Genomic DNA, 16,811 nt, shown 5'->3' with positions numbered 1-16,811 from the left:
ATAATTATTTCTATTGCGTGTTATTTTACAAGCGTGGTGTGATTTGTTTTATATAATAATTGTTACATGAATAAATGTAAATGTCTTGTAAGTTCACGATTTGTAACTTGAAACTGTTAAAAAAATACGGGCTGAATCTTTATATTTTTGATTATAAAATATATCTATGATAGAATTGAATTTACGATGCTATAAAATGCGTTTATTACAGAAACATGCGAGTTTACTGTTGTTGATTTAATACCACTTTATATCGGCATAAAACTTCAATATTAAAGGTTTATAATGCCAGTGACTGCGCTTCACCTTTCAAACATATAAATATCAAAATTCTAAAATAATGAGTCCCTCACGTTATATAACCCGGATGTGCCGGCTGGCCTGATTTAAACTGCTAATCACTACTGTAATATTAGAGAGAGCATTAAGAAGGAGAAACAACACTAGATAAAAAAACGATATTTTAAGTAACCCATCTGGCACGAAATATCAATGTCATAAATGCAATAAAAACCTTTCAGAACTATATTTCTACAGTATCATTAATATGCAAAGAGGAAATTTTTTTATGCGCGGATATGACATATTGCAATATGATATATTAGTTCACTTACGACCAAGCTTTTAGAGATTTGATACCTTGGCATAAGAAGTTTCTAATTAACGCTGTTTGTCAGTCTATCCATATGACAATATCCTTCTATTTTACAAAGAGATGTATTCAGGTTAAAATCACTCCTTTAGAACGGTATTTAGTTACGTAACTTACGTTAATGAATCTGTTGTAATGGGAAGAGCATAGAGGTAATTGTCCTTTTCTCCGATTAGTTGGATGTCGTAAAAGATAAAAAAAAACAAATCGAATGAAAGAGGAGACCCTTTTAATAAACAAGAGTTTTAATCCGTTAATATTATTAAATATGTATATACTTTATACTCTATTGGCTACATGAATTCAAAGAGTTGTTGCAAAATACGTGTAAGGTAGTGTGGTATGTTTTTTATCTTCTTAAAACATAACTATTGTAAAGTCTGAGCTGTGTGTTTTGTATGGTCAAGTTTGTCTGTAATTACCATCCCTTGAGGAAGGAGATAATGGTCTTGCTTTATACAGACGATTTAATTTCTTCAAGCATTCCTTCAACACAGATCGTCTCAAAATCCCATAAAACGGTATTTGGTAGTACATACATTTACTAATGGTCTATAAACGTTGGAATTACTATTACAGTTTTAATCTTCTAGGAGTAGCAGGTATTCTTCATGGCAGGTTCAACTGTTTAGGTTTTTTTGTACGTTTTATCATCTATTACGCTATTTCTTTCTTTCTTTTTTTTCTTTCTTTCTTTCTTTCTTTCTTTCTTTCTTTCTTTCTTTCTAAGACCCCCCCAAACAGCTATCGTTTGTCATAATCAAAATAAGTTTGTTGCTATGTTTACAGAGCATGGTTGATGACGATGGACTACGTGCAGAAGTTCGACATTGAGTTAGACAAGGAGATATATTACGCGGGAGAATTGGTATCTGGGCGCGTGATTGTCATAACAACAGAGAATATCAAGGTGAAAGGTAGGTCGACAGCCCGAACTTACAAGAATACTAGTATATTATTAATCATGTGATCACACCATATACATGAATAATCCCAGGCTCTTTTCCATGATTTAAGGTCGTTTGGAATTCATTTTCGTAACTATAAAACTACATTGAATATAAGGTTGGTTCGGATTATTCCTGGCAAATAAGAGAAAAGTGCTGGATATGCACGAACTTTAAATTTTGAAATGAATTAATTACTTACAAAAACAAATCTTAACATGTTAAACCATTATGCCGGCTCGCCACGGCGAGCCGGTATTACGGTAGGATTTTACTGAGAAACAACCTAAAACTCCGAAGCTATCCAAAAATTTAATCGAAGCTTGGCTTCCAGCTTTCTACAAAATTTATCTATCAGGGCTAGGATCCAAAATTATTTAGCCAATCAAATTTAATCTTACATAGCGTCAAAAAACCTTCAATTTTCACGCCATTTTTAAAAATCAGCAAGTTTTGTTTTGAGCGCAAAGATATAATGATGATTAAAATGTTTGACTTTATGAATTCTTTTCAATAAATCATATTTACACTGACTTCTGATTTAGCGATTTCACCTGTTTTCTCTGTAGTAAGTTTTCGTTTGGTTAATTAACATAAGTGTACATCTGGTTCTGTGCATTTTTTATTTTTCCTTTTTTCCGGTCATTTTATCCTTTCCAGTATTTAGTGTATGTATTTACTGGCCGGGATCCGGAACGCCCGGGATCCGGGATCGTATAAGATATGGAGGAAAAACCTAATGAACTATATTTGTGTTGATGTTTGTCGTAATGAAAGGCCATTAAACGTTATTTTTTTATATTGTATATAATGAACGTTAAATTAATTTAACTTAGAATATAGATATATTTAGAGCTATTTATTAACAAACTTAAAATGCGGAAATCACAATACTTATAATTATATGCCTAATTAATTGGAAAAATCAAAGACTATTTTCTTGAATTGGTCAAATCCCGGGATCCCTATATGTTTTAAAACGATCCCAGCTTTTCTGAAAACTATATACTTGAACTGGCCAATCCGTGAGATCTATTTACATTTTAATACGATCCAGGCTTTTCTGAAAACTATATTCTTGAACTGGTCAATTCCCGGGATCCCTATATGATTTAATAGGATCCCGGCTTATCTGAAAAACATCTTCTTAGACTGGTCAATTTCCGGGATCCCTATATTTTTTAATAGGATCCCGGTTTTTCTGGCTGAATTGATTGACAACTTGTGTTTACTTTAGGACTTGTGCCTCTCATTCCAATACTAAATAACATACATGTATTACAACTTAATTTTGTATAAAGAGACATCTTTATGAAATCTACCTATCTAACATTTTGTGGTCAAGGTCAACAGGCCATATAGTAAATGTGCATAGACATAGGTTCTTCATTCTATCTGTTTACATGCACCTTCATATATACTCATACTCATCTTGGTTAAACTGAGAGAACTTTATATGTCACTTTCAGTCAATGAGTTTAAGATTTTGAATTTACTGGCCCGAATTCCAGTTTTGAATTTATTCTACTAAATAATTAACAAAATTTTCTTAAATTTACACTGGCCTGAACTTATATACACTGGCCATCGGGCACCGGGCCAGTGTTGACTTCACTTTTATTTTGATGTTCGCTGAAGTCTCTTCAGCTAACAGAACTGTCATTTTTACATTTAAACACACCCCTTGAAAAAAATTACGAAGCGAGTCGCTACTAGCTTTTTTAAAAGCTAACCTTGTATAAACTATGCTAATTACGTGACACTCCACCCCTTATTCCCCGGTTAGATAATGTGAATCATTTTTCATTAAATTAAATATTTTTGCCTTGATCGTTAAATTTTACCGGAAAAAGTCAGTTATCATGTTCAATAGCTTACATGATAAATTTTTACACAAATATTCTCTTGATCAAAGAAGACGGATATAACAATTGCAATATTACCTTCATGTATCAAATTTATATAGAAAAGAAAAGTTGTATCTTCGTATATATCCGCAATGTTAACACTAGTGTCGCGAAACAGAGCCGACATTATCCGGGTACCTATCCTGGTGATATCATATAAAGATGTTTCAAATGCTTCAGAAAGGTATTGCTCAACATTTCTCATGTTTTATATGAGCACATGTTTGTTATCAAATGACATAAAGCAAAAAATGACAATATCATAAATCTATCTTAGAAAATCATCAGTTCGCGCCTGTTCGCCTGTTCTCATTTGCTCTCGTGTGTTCTCGTGTGTTCTCGTCTGCTTTTGTCAGTTTTCGTCATCTCTGTTTCATGTTACATGTATTTCAGCACCATTTATTGTGGTATTAATTACAAATCTAGTTCTTTAACGGACAAATGTTAACATAACATTTCCATAAATTGGAGCTCGATCCAGATTTCGTCATATATCAATTTACTTGACATTTCCATTGAAAAATTCCATGATCCCGTTGTAATTGTTTCTTTCCTTTCTATATAAGGAAAATGTTGACAATGATAAATAATCAAAAATTGAATTTACTTGACTTAAATATATTTTATTATTATACTATTGGGACATTGCTGAGCTATGTAATAAATCACTTTTAACTTTAGTAGATGTATCTTAACCCTAGTCAACTCATTAATGGTTTCCTCTTGTTAACTATCTATGTTTCTTTATGTGTTTGATATTTCTATCGTTAAAAAAAGAGGATTATTTCAGATTACGATTCTTTTCCAGTAATGGCTTATTGTTCTGTATTGTTTTGCTTTTTCTAATACATAATCGAATTTTTTACCGAAAATTTAAACTTCCGCAATCAGTTTTAATTACCATGTTATTTCGACGAAGAACTGTTAATGAAGTTTTTGTTCCAGGTATTAGATTAACACTTCGAGGGAAGGCACATACGGAATGGAAAATAAATAAAGCTGGGGAAACTCGAACGTTAAAAGATGACGAGTATTATATAGACGACAAAAGGGTGCTTTGGGGAAAAGGTGAGTCGCTTAATAATGTTTGTAATGCATGTAATTTATGGGGTCGCAAATAATAATTGGAAATAAAACGACAAAAGGGTGTTTGGGAAAAAACGTATGTCGCCTAATAATGTTTTTAATTGGGTTACACATAATAATTGGGGGAAAAGACATAAGAGTGCTTTGAGGAAAGGTGAGTCGCAAAGAAATATTTTCAATTAATGTAATTTATTGCGTCTCAAATAGTTAATGGAAAGAAAACGACAAAAGTGTGATTGGGGGAAATATTAGACCCTAAATAATGTTTTCAATTCATGTAGTTTATGGCGTCGGAAATAATTAATGTGAAGAAAACAACAAAATTGTGCTTTGTGGAAAAAAAAAAGATTCTAATGCGTGTAAAATATGGGGTCGCTAATAATGGTTAAAGAAAAAAGCTAAAAGGGTGCTTTGAGGAGAAGGTAGATTGTTATGAAGTTTAATTTGGCTGCTTAAGCTTATTGGTCTCGGTAATCGTATAATTCTTTAAGGAGTTGACAGGGTCTCAAGTAACGTGTATAAATTTAAAAATGAAAATTTACGGGGTTGCAAATATGCTCATTTTGTGGAACGTTGTTCACGCAATTCGTGGTAACTTGTCATTGGGACATGTGAACTTCTCTTTTCAGCGTGTTTACATGTCAAGACATAATGTTGACTTGTCTAAATAACATCTGAATATGTCAATGTGCCATGTGATATTGTTAAAATAACGCTTTATTATGTTAAAAGAACATGTGAACTTCTCATAACATCGTATTAATGTGTTAAATGACATGTTGACTTGTCTAACTACCATAAAGACAGCTGTGGCGTTCCATATGAAAACGCTTATATTTTGTTGATTAAATATTATGTGTACGGGTAAGGGGTAATGTGCTCTGAGGTTTGTTTGGCAAAAACAGTATTTATTTGAGGAAGGTACGTAGTTAATAAAACCTTATCACCAGAAAGAAACTATTGGAGATTTAACTGTTTTCATTTTCCCATTATAACGAAGATGTATTATATTAGTAACCAATATATTGTAAATGACTTTTACGAATACATACTTAGATGGCACAGAACTCAGTTGTTGTAATTTTTGGGCCCATACAAGAGGAAATGATTACGTTTGAGAGCGATTTATCGACTTTTAAAAGAAAGAAAAAACCAATTCAGAATACTATTAGAGAAAATGTTTTATTACACGCAAACAGTGTTTCTATATAAATTTGTTTTTAAAAAGTTTTAATTTGATACGAAACGGGCATTCATTTAATATTTGTTTCAATTTATTATATATTTTTTACTTTTTAGATAAAAATGAAGATATTGCTATTACTCCGATTTTACCACGGGGTCAGCATACCTACAGTTTTGAGTTCAAACTACCAGAAACTGCGTTGCCTTGCTCATTTGAAAGTAAAATAGGACATGTTCGTTACTACTTACGTGTTGTCATGGATATACCGTACGCATCCCCTCCACAAGGCATCAAGTATTTTACCATCATAGGACCTCATATTGACTGCATGGAAGACAAATATCTAGTATGTTTAAACATTTTCTTGATATAACATCATATCATATCATATCATATATTATCATATCATATTTTATCAATTCATTTTATTAGCTAGATTTTTTTTCTTAAATAAAACAAGTAATGATTGTAATAATAGAGGTATTGTTAAGTGAATGCCGTTGTGATTGCCGTTGCCGTCCGCAAACTTAAACCTTGATCATAACTTTTAAAGGTCTTAGTGTATTGTCTTCATACTTGGCTACAACAACTCTCTGGAAAAGACCTTCAAGTAGACAAGACTAAAATTGACCTTCATTCATAAATGACCTAGACTTTCAAGGCTGAATGTCTAAATGCTGCTTGATTAAAACTGATTTTTGTTGTTAGTGGCTATAACTTTGTTATTTTTAATGGATTGTCTTCAAACATGTACATATTAATCTTCTATAATAGTCCTTCAAGTAAACTAGACAGACCTTGACCTTTACTCATAAAGTAAAAATTACCCCGATGATGACGAATGGTTATGTTTGGACTGAAATCTGGAAACATAGCGGTCCCTCGGAAGCATTAATCACAACAAACAAAATAACAAGAGAATTGTAGACTCGGTTTGATTGAGTCTGTACATGAGAGATAATGCATACGTGCAACATCCCTCACGCAAAGACGGACATTTTCTTTGAAGTTATTTTTAGCGTGATGAGGGTTAAAAAGTATGACTTGACTTTGAAAAATGCATGAAATGTTTTAGCTTATATGTCTTTAAGTTGATGCCTATTTATACCGGTATTTGACCAGGATGGACTGGTGTCAAGATTTAAGCAGAGCAAGTCAGATATTCAGATATTGGACGGGAACTGTAAATGGTATAAATAAAAAAAAGTTTAGTAAAAACTAGTCGTATGACTATTTACTACGAATACTGTAACGTTTTACTTTGCAAGTACGCGCATGCGCATAGGCTATACTCCATGTCTGAAGTGTTTCTGTTAGGGGGCAGGGGACCTAAAAATGAACAATTTTGTATTTCAGTGTGGCCAGAAACACAATTCCAAATATTTCAAAATCTGTTTCACAGGCAGATAACCAGTTGCACAGCATTATTCAATGATATATGACATACATTGAAGAAAATAATAGTTTGCATGCATTGCTCCTTAAAAAAATGACTGACAGCAATTTATATTTACCCCCACCCAGCCAAAATCACACCTAAAATATACCAATATGGGCAATCTTCATGAAGGTGCAGCATACTCCAGAATCCGCCCGATTCCTTTAAAAATATCACTAACACGCAGTGCAAGCTATGGCATTTTCAAAAATGACCAATAAAGTGTCTGTCATGCGTTTAGATTTTTCACAAAATTTATCCGGAATTTCTTACTTGTTTGGCGCCAACTGTCAAAGCTTGATTTTTAACTTTTTCACCTCCATTCGGAGAGTCACAAATACATACAAAGCTACCAAAATGCTTAGTTTCGGGTAAAAAAACAACAAAAATACTGCTCGTTTCCTACACACAAACAAGAAAGAATTACAATGACAGAGAAATATCAGAAGTTTTCAGTACCTTCAAAACACCATGTCTGAGTTATTAAAAAAATTGACCGGGTCAATCATTCGAATATGTCCCCTGCCCCCTTATTGATACTGTATATCAATACTACCAGTATGGCGGATGTGATTTTTCTTTCACCGGAAACAAGAAACTGGCAAGTCTTAAAAATCGATCTATATTATGTAAATGTAAAATGTATTTTTTACATATAGGACATCTTCAGCTATAAATAGTGAGAAGGAAGGACGCGTGAAAACAATTCCAAAAGCTATTATCTTCTAATTACCCCAAAGTGTAAAATAATGAAATAATCTCATCCGGAACGTCTCATTTTTTTGCCTCATAGCAGGGTCCATTTAATAATTGATGAGTAATAGGGGGCGCTATATTCTTTGGAATCAATTAGGTTAAGATAATGAAAGTTCGAAGTTAATCAAGAAATTGCCTAATATTCAGGAAAATTCCGTGAAGTAAATAACAAGATCCGGGCTATATTAATGACAACATGGTCCGCGAGGCAGAAAAAGAAATGTTTCGATCAAGAGAAACAGCGTGTATTGACGGGAATGATGAGTTGGTTCCCGGTTTTTTATGAGGTTTTGACAGCTTTGGTCATATGTTTTGAGTCTTTCAAAAACAACTTCGCTGTCATATACTGTAGTATTGAACTGCATGTATTCGCTCGATATTTAAAATGTCTGTCAATCAAATTGATGATGATCAAGATGGTGATGACGCAGATAATGATAATAATGATGATGATGATGACGACGATGATGATGATGATGATAATAATAATAATGATGATGATGATGATGATGATGATGATGACCAGGAAGATAGGATTGATGTTTATTACTATGGCGTTCTTGGACGATTATGATGATTATAGTAACAGTTACATTTCAATACCATAAACGTTTATCAATATTTTGACTAGTTTGTGACGACAACTACGTTTATGACCAAATTGCTTTTATCATGCAAGATGAGTTTCTGATTGTATTGTCGACATTCATTAACCTATGGTTGTTATTGTTTTGATTTCTAACGACCCCTTTTTGCCGCCACTTTTTGGATCATTAGATTCATTAAGTACGATTTTCTAATGAGGTTTCTCGATGATTAGAGCAAATGACCGGAAAAATATACCATCTAGAGAAACACGATGATTGTAACAAGTGATGTATTTATTTCGCTCAAATTAAGTTTATGCCTCGGAATTCAATTCTTCAACATTATATTATTCGCTTGACCTTTCATTGACTCTGTTATGAAGATCTGAATTACTTGAATACTAAATTCTTCTGTTTTGCTGTTTTTTTCCCAAAGGTATTGCATGTTTTCTCGTGTATTTTCTAACAATTAACATGCAAGCTTTCGCCAATTTCCACAAAAGTAATATTATTAAAGTCTAAAATGACACCAATCCGGCTGGATTCAGTTAAGACAATTTTGATAATTATTGTCTACTAGCTGTTGTCAAAAGCGCCTGATAATTAATCCGGTTTTTTCTTGTAAAAGTGTATATTTGTTAAACATTATAAGTTCACCACCAACGTATCGAATAAAATCACTGGCTGAATGTTTTTCTTTCGTATTTGAGACAATTTAACTAGCTATAAAGTGTCATATCTCCCTTAAATAACGTATTTTCTGTCAGAAAATGCATTATTTAACGTTCAAACTACCTGTTAACATTTTAAATGTCTTAAATATTTTCGGCCATTTGATTTTTTTTATCGGCCGACACCAGTCTGAATCACTGCAGTTAGTCATGACAAAACATACACGCACCTTTATTCTATTTTAGTCACCGAAGTACGCAGACGACAAATATCGGACATGTTGCTTCTGTTGCGTTCGAGGACTGGTTCGCATTCAAGCGACGCTTGAACGAAGTGCCTATTGTTGTGGAGAACATATCCGGGTCAAAGCAGAAATACAAAACGGAAATGACGAACCAGTATATCTACTCTGTAAATTTGTACAGGTAAGAGTGGAACTACTTTTGATATACCGGAACTATTTTTTTGCTACGAATGTTGTTATTGTTTGTGTTATCATATTTTAACGGATTGATTTTACAATAATTTCTGTAAAACGGTATTGTAAAATGCTCTTAAGCGCGTTTTTGATTCGCATTCAAAAATTGACATATTTTTAAATATTTTTAAATTAATATTTTGTTCACAATGTTTGATTCTTTCTTTCGGCGGTCTTGTCCTTAAAATTTTTAAAATTCGTGTTAGATCTAGTAACTGATCTATTTTGAAAATAAATACATTGGAATGTACATGGACAGGACAATGAAGATTAAACGACTGGTACCAGACTGCAAACTGCGCGCAAGAATTTAGGAAGAAAAACAACAACAACAACAACAAAAAAACAACAAATACCCAAAATGGCGATGCAGGCTAATAATAACGCTGTTATTGTCCCGACAATTGGGAAAATTTATTTTGTACAAGCTTTGATGTGTAAGCACTAAAACATTTTCCCAATCAGTCTACTCAATTTATGTAATATCTAGATGAAAGCTTACTCTGCGCATTTATATGCCATTCATGTCAATATGACCGTTTGATCTTTTAAAGTTGTTCAAAAGAATGCAGTTTCTTGCAGTTAAACTGCGTGCTTGTAAAATCGGAATTTCCTGAAAGGTCTTGATATTTCCGTTGTTCCACTTGTTGTGGATTCTGCGAACCATAGTTACATTCGTGTCATGGGTTTGCGGTCATCATTTAGGTTTGTTGTTTAGGCCTTTATTTGAATAGGCAGGATAAAAGCTGTTGCTTATACGATATTGTTGCAATATCAAAGGTTAAAGACTAGTTAATAACTTCTGGAGCATTTATTTCACACATCTATTAAGAAGGTAAAATTCTCTCCGGTAATATTTTTTCTAAAATCATTAAAAACTTCAAATATTACATATGATTTTATGTTTAAATCGTCCATGTTTTTTCCTAAAATTCTTGCCATAAAGTTGAATATCATTAGCACATGCGTGTTTCATTTGTCGTGAAACTTTACATTCGTAATGTTTTAATGTTAGTCTAAAATATAATTTTAACTGAGAGCCTATAACTTTTACTGGAATCAATATCATTGTACGTAAGGAGGTACCCGAACACATCGGAAACATTCGTAATTGTCCGTTAGTCGCCGGTATTGTGCTCTTATAACAAATACTCAACAAAACAGCATCATATTTTAAGGACATTTCTTAGTACATTCAAGTCTTTCATACATGTTAGCTCTGAAAATTAATCATTAAATATTTTCAATTGCTCAAACAATTAAAACATAGCAAACCCCAAGAAACAAATTAATTATTTTTATTGCTATGCTTTTATACATGGAAAGCTTGAAATGTTTTTATACATCGGGAACAAAACAAATAAATCTTGATCACGCAAATTAAATTCTTTAGTTAATGTAATTTGTACAGTTGATAAAACTTGTAACGCTTTTTAACCTTATAACAATTTGAAGTTCCCTTTCATGTTAGAATTAGAATGTTATTAAATGTGCTTCGAGGTTTGTCATTACGAAAAACTAGAGCAATTTTCTTGTTTAGATAATTGGACTCACGCTCTACTAATTACAGTGTGTCATTCGAACTTCAATTTTAACAACAATTATCGTTATTCTAGTGTGTTTTTTTCTTGCATGAACTATAAGATTAAGTAGACATGTCTTCTTATTGGCGTTTATATGACACGTTATTATATCACGTTATTATATCACGTTATTGTATGACGTTATTACATCACGTTATTATATCACGTTATTATATCTCTCGCAGATTCAATTTTTACGTCTTTAAAGGAACTCCACTGAGGTCCGAAAGCTTAAAACATAAATCTTGAATATCCTACATATATAGATCAGCTTGGTTATTTGAAACAGAAAGATCTGCAAAAGAAATATAATGATCAGTAATAATTTGAAAATAAAAATTTGCATTGATGGCGCATTTATCTACAAAAAATAATTTTAGTCATGTAAAAATCTGCAGTGCAGTCCTTTTAATATGAGTAACGTGTTGCAAGTAAAATGCGACTGTTCTAAATAAAATTAGAAATAAACAAAAGTCAATCAATGTCATTATAAAAAAATATAACTCACTTTTCATTGTGATTCTGACCCATTCTAAGTTAAACCTTTCCAGCTTTTAAATGGTTGATTCTAGCTTGACCTGTTCTGAGCTAAAGCTCCATCCAATTTCTGGCTAGTTGATTCTACTGACCTTTTCCGAGCTAATTCCTTTCTTGCTTTTAATTGGTTGATTCTAGCTTTTAATTGGTTTATTCTAGCTTGACTTTTATGAGCCAAATCTTTTCCATCTTTTGATTGGTTGATTCTAGCTTGACCTTTTATGAGCTAAATCTTTTCTAGCTTCTGATTGGCTGATTCTGGCTTGACGTAGTCTAAGCTAATACTTCATCCAGCTTCGGATTGGTTGATTCTAGCTGACCTATAAAGAGCATAGTATCTACCTTCTAATTGGTTAATAGTTATTAACAATTTAGCATTATTGATCAAATTTAAGATCAAGGTCATAACAAGTCTATGAATATTGCTGACCTTGTACTTTCTGACTGAAAGTCAGTGCCATTTTACTTCCGACTCTTTTGATTAAAGTTCGCTTTAGGATACTTGATATTTTTGTTACGTCCCGTCTCATTGGATGATAATATAAAGCGTCTGCTTGATCAGGAGTAATGGTAAAGACGCTTATTGAAATAAATCATTTTATGAGTATTTCTTATTTGCACGAGTTTCTTGTAAAAGAATATTCAAGTTTAAAAATTATCATTTTTTCTCCAGTATGTTGAATATTACATGGATAAAGGTGTATTGGGTATCATGAAGTCATTAAGTCACACAGTGTGGGAATACCAGACAGACACTGTGAGATCCAATCATGTTCAAAAACAAGACAAGCTTCAAGATGACCTACAAGTGCCAGTGGTACCGCCGACACTCATTGACGTGTGCGGTCTCATTCAAATTCACTATATGCTCAAGGTAAATACATGTACAGTCACTATATCACATGTAATGTTCTCAGTAAATTACGCACCGCCATTCCGTAATCATTCATTAAGAGGCTTTAGCTACTGAAAACGCTTATGATTTATTAATGATGCATTATTAATCTGTTTTAATTCCGTTCTCATTATAACGCCAGCTCTGACACTTAATGGTGCTTCAACCTAATTTCCAATCGAGGTGAGCTTATCTAACACACAGTTTGCCCTCATTATTGCGTGTGGTTCATCTGAATTGATATAACACGCAGCTCGCCCTTATTGATGCTCGTTGTTCAACTGAATTTATATAACACACAGCTTACCTTCATTAAGGCGCGTGGTTCATGTGATAAAAATTTCTAAGGTTGGTTGTGAAAAGTCAGAATGGTTCAAATCAAGCGCCCTACGACAGCGGACGGTACCGCTATATGAGGGGTATTGATGTCAATGTTGATATAACTCAAAATGACGTCATTTACTTCGAGATCATTAATTCAAGCAAATCAAGTGTTGATTCCAGAACATTAAATAGCGGAGATTGTGTACCGCCCAAGCCGGTGTTTGGGGGCATAGGAGATGTTGCCCTTTTTCATTATCCCTCATGTACAGATTCAATCAAACCGAGTCTGAAATTTTCAGGAATTTTGCTGATTTTAATGCTTCCGAGGGATGACTATACGGACCATGAGCACAAAGAAGGTCTTTTACTGCATATTTATCTTCTGCAATAGTATAGCTGTAAATTTCCGGCTTTGAAAGGAAAAAGTGTTATAATTGGTTTTACTGAGATGTTATATGTTTGTCTACTTCATGATAATGCTCAATATTATACATCTGAGCTTCGGAGAAGGTTACCGTCTTGTCGCGTACCATTCATACTGTCCAGATCTAGCCCCATGCGACGTTTTCCTTTTCTGAAACTTAAAAAGTTCTTATCTGGTCGTCAATACAAGTCCCGAGAGACCCTTAACTCAGCCATCAGCCAGTACCTCAGATGTCTACCTAACTCAGGATACCGTGACGCATTTTATAAATGGAATCGGAGATTAAAGTATGTACATGTATTCACGGAGGATATTTTGAAGGGATGTAATGTTAATTTGTCTTTTTGAGTCGAATACTTGGTGCAGAAGATTGTGTACATTACAAATTACATATCGAACAACCCTGTCCCAATTTTACATTTAATTGAAAAAATTCACATTTGCTAGCCGGAAATTGTATCATATTTAAAGCAAAGATTGTTTGAATTACAGTTGTATGTTGTTGGGGAGAGTTCCGGTCAGATGATGCACGTGCAATTCCCAATCACCATAGGAACGGTTCCATTCCGAATACCTAGTATGCCTTCACCACAAATGATGTATGGTACGTTTACACAGAAAGAGTTTTAAATATTAGAATTAGAAATTCATTCCATTAACTTTAACAGTAAAAATGCTAAATTCCAACCTCTTATAACTACACGCTTTTCATTTTCAGTGTTTCATGTTGTATGCCCTAACATATATTTATATATACGGAAATGTTATCTTGCTAGGTTAAATATATTACATATGTACTTCTTACTTTGACTTTGAATATACATGTAAGTCTTATAATTTTACAATTTTCTAGAGATAGCAGCTGATTACGTTGAAGGCGGGAAATACATAAGTTCCGAGTTTCAACTAGGTCAAGTATACATGGGTGATGAGTTCCAAGACCACGATGAAGTTATTCTTTACCGACCAGTGTATTCTTGCGTTCCCCATGAGAAAATCGCGGTCACTAATACAAAAAGGGGAGCTCAATCGAGAGATCCGGCAGACGGTCAACCGGAAGGAGCGGAAGCAGTCTGTGAAGAAATAAATGTACTTCCGGTTCGGAAAAAATCTCAAAAATCATTGGATAAAAAAGACTCAGCTAAATTCGGAGACAGACTAAAACCGGAGGTGGTAACCGTAGATGAAGTGAGTTCGTCGGAACCATGGGAGGTCATTGCGTTGAAGAAGTGAAAGTTTGAAATAATATGGAATTCTTTATTGAAACAAAACCAAGAAGAGTTGAAACACGTGTTACAGTATTTGATTAATAGGAAATACCTAAATTTTAATACACCATAATTACATAAAACCATTTAAATTTACATGAACCCCCAATTGTTTTGAAATGATATATACCGACAATCTTTGATAAGGATTTTTCTTTACGTTTAAATTTGCCTTATGTGTTGATGCATTTATCTTATGTTGAATAAAATCCACCATTTTTCATTCATGCATTGTTTTGCACGTGTAAATTGTGTTCAGAAAATGTTCATTTTTATAATATACTTTAACATGCGTTCATTTCATATGGTATCGTAGCTTTATTCATATAAATGTTTATTTTTTGTGCAATATTTTCGTTCAAATGTCTAAATGAAAAACTGTAAATAAGAAATAATCTAAAAAAAAGTATATGTGCAGAATCACTGGACCAAATATTATCTCATATAATGTATGTGACATTTATTATGAAACATGTGATGCATTTCTTGTATTAAAATATAATTAATGGTTTAAATATGACTAACTTACTTGAGGTGTTTTTTTGCTAAAGTCATAGCAATTTGCAAGTCAAGTGAATGGTATAAAATAATCATCTTACAATACCATATACGGATTATGATTATCATAATAAAAGCATGTACATAATTAAAGCAGCATGCCTCCAGATTCATGCTGATTTTCATGAATTTTTTAAAAATGTATGTAAAAGTGAACTATTGTGAAGGGAACAAAGAAAATTTGCTAAAGTCATAGTCTTTTCCAGTGTAGATTCAAGTTAATACATGTAGTATGAAAATAATTGTCTTACAATACCATATATGGATTATGATTATCATATTAATAAACATATGTACATAATTGAAGCGGCATGCCTCAATATTCATGCCAATTTTTATGAATTTTTACAAAGTGTAATTTTGTGAAGTGAACAAAGAAAAGTAATTGCACATTGCACATTTCATGCAACACTTGTAACCCACGAAAATTACCAAAATAGTCAAAAATATGCAAAAATAGCCCTTACAGCGTTATATGATGATAAATGCTGCAAAATCAGTCCTTAATTCCTAATAACATGTTAATGATAAATTAAATCTTAAATATTTTTACTTTTCTTAAAATCTTAGTACACTTTTCTCAAGTTTAAGTTTCTTGAAATATTTTGACTCATCTGGAGGCATGCAGCTTTAAAGACCAAACACGTATTTTCCATTCACATGAAATAATATATAAGATGTAAGCTTTCAGATATCTAAGGAAACATGTACTTAGTTACCAAAAAGTTGAATTTTATTCTTTAAGTTTTAGAATTTGATTGAACTGGGCTGATTTTTGACTGTTGATGCCCCCAAAAATGTTTCAGGTAGAGCTTGGTTTGTTCACTCGTTTCTCAAGCATTTTCATTTATTGCAAATATGTTAAATACATGTCTTTAATGCGTTTGAGTGGTTTGGAGATCTTCAACCTCGGATAGCTTTTAAGATTGTTTGGGCTAAGCCCAAGGTCACTGATGCTTATGATTTTCCTTTTTTTTTCCTACAGTAAAGCCATGTTCCAAGCTTTTTAAAGGCGGTATAGTGCAGCAACCATCTTTGTTATAAATTAGTAATTCAAACATGTGTATGAACGCTCACGGCGCAAGGCAGGCACTGATTATAAAAGGCCTCGCTGTCTGACCAAGCTCAAGGTTTTTTATCTTGCGAGTCCGTATCAGACGCTCGCGAGGCGCAATTTTATAGATTTAAAAGGGGCGCCGAAAAAAACTTTCAAATTCAAAGCAGGACAATGTTATATACACAAACTGGACAATGAAACTGTTAAATATTGATGTTCGTCTGCATGTATGGATGGAACTGTTCACATTTATTTTTCACAATCAAAGACAAAGATATTCTTTGTGAGACAAAAATATTTTATTCTATAAAACGTTTTAGTTTTGCTGGAGGGTACATTCATCATCAATAGTTTCTTTTAATTAAATCAAAACCATCTCCTATAAAGCACTTATTTTTAGTTGATTTTAAACCATTTATTACATACTCCTTTTTATGTGTTTTTATAAATGATTCA

General features: G+C 32.9%; 1 protein-coding gene across 1 annotated transcript in view; it reads left to right on the top strand.

Annotated features, from left to right (window-relative positions):
- The window catches only part of LOC132716388 (uncharacterized), a 60,066-nt gene extending 43,796 nt beyond the window's left edge, over window positions 1–16,270 (top strand). Inside the window, exons 3-9 of the mRNA XM_060699654.1 lie at window positions 1,442–1,569; window positions 4,452–4,574; window positions 5,892–6,124; window positions 9,477–9,656; window positions 12,503–12,703; window positions 13,965–14,076; window positions 14,326–16,270. Coding sequence (XP_060555637.1) covers window positions 1,442–1,569; window positions 4,452–4,574; window positions 5,892–6,124; window positions 9,477–9,656; window positions 12,503–12,703; window positions 13,965–14,076; window positions 14,326–14,705 — 1,357 coding nt within the window. The 3' untranslated portion in view covers window positions 14,706–16,270. The remainder of the gene's footprint in view (window positions 1–1,441; window positions 1,570–4,451; window positions 4,575–5,891; window positions 6,125–9,476; window positions 9,657–12,502; window positions 12,704–13,964; window positions 14,077–14,325) is intronic.
- Window positions 16,271–16,811: the final 541 nt, after the last annotated feature.

Source organism: Ruditapes philippinarum, unplaced genomic scaffold (genome assembly GCF_026571515.1).
Source record: "Ruditapes philippinarum isolate M1 unplaced genomic scaffold, ASM2657151v2 ctg238_1_1_1_1, whole genome shotgun sequence".
NCBI classification, from domain to species: Eukaryota; Metazoa; Mollusca; class Bivalvia; order Venerida; family Veneridae; genus Ruditapes; species Ruditapes philippinarum.
The sequence above is the reverse complement of the archived record's forward strand: the minus strand, read 5'-3'. Positions and strand labels throughout refer to the sequence as shown.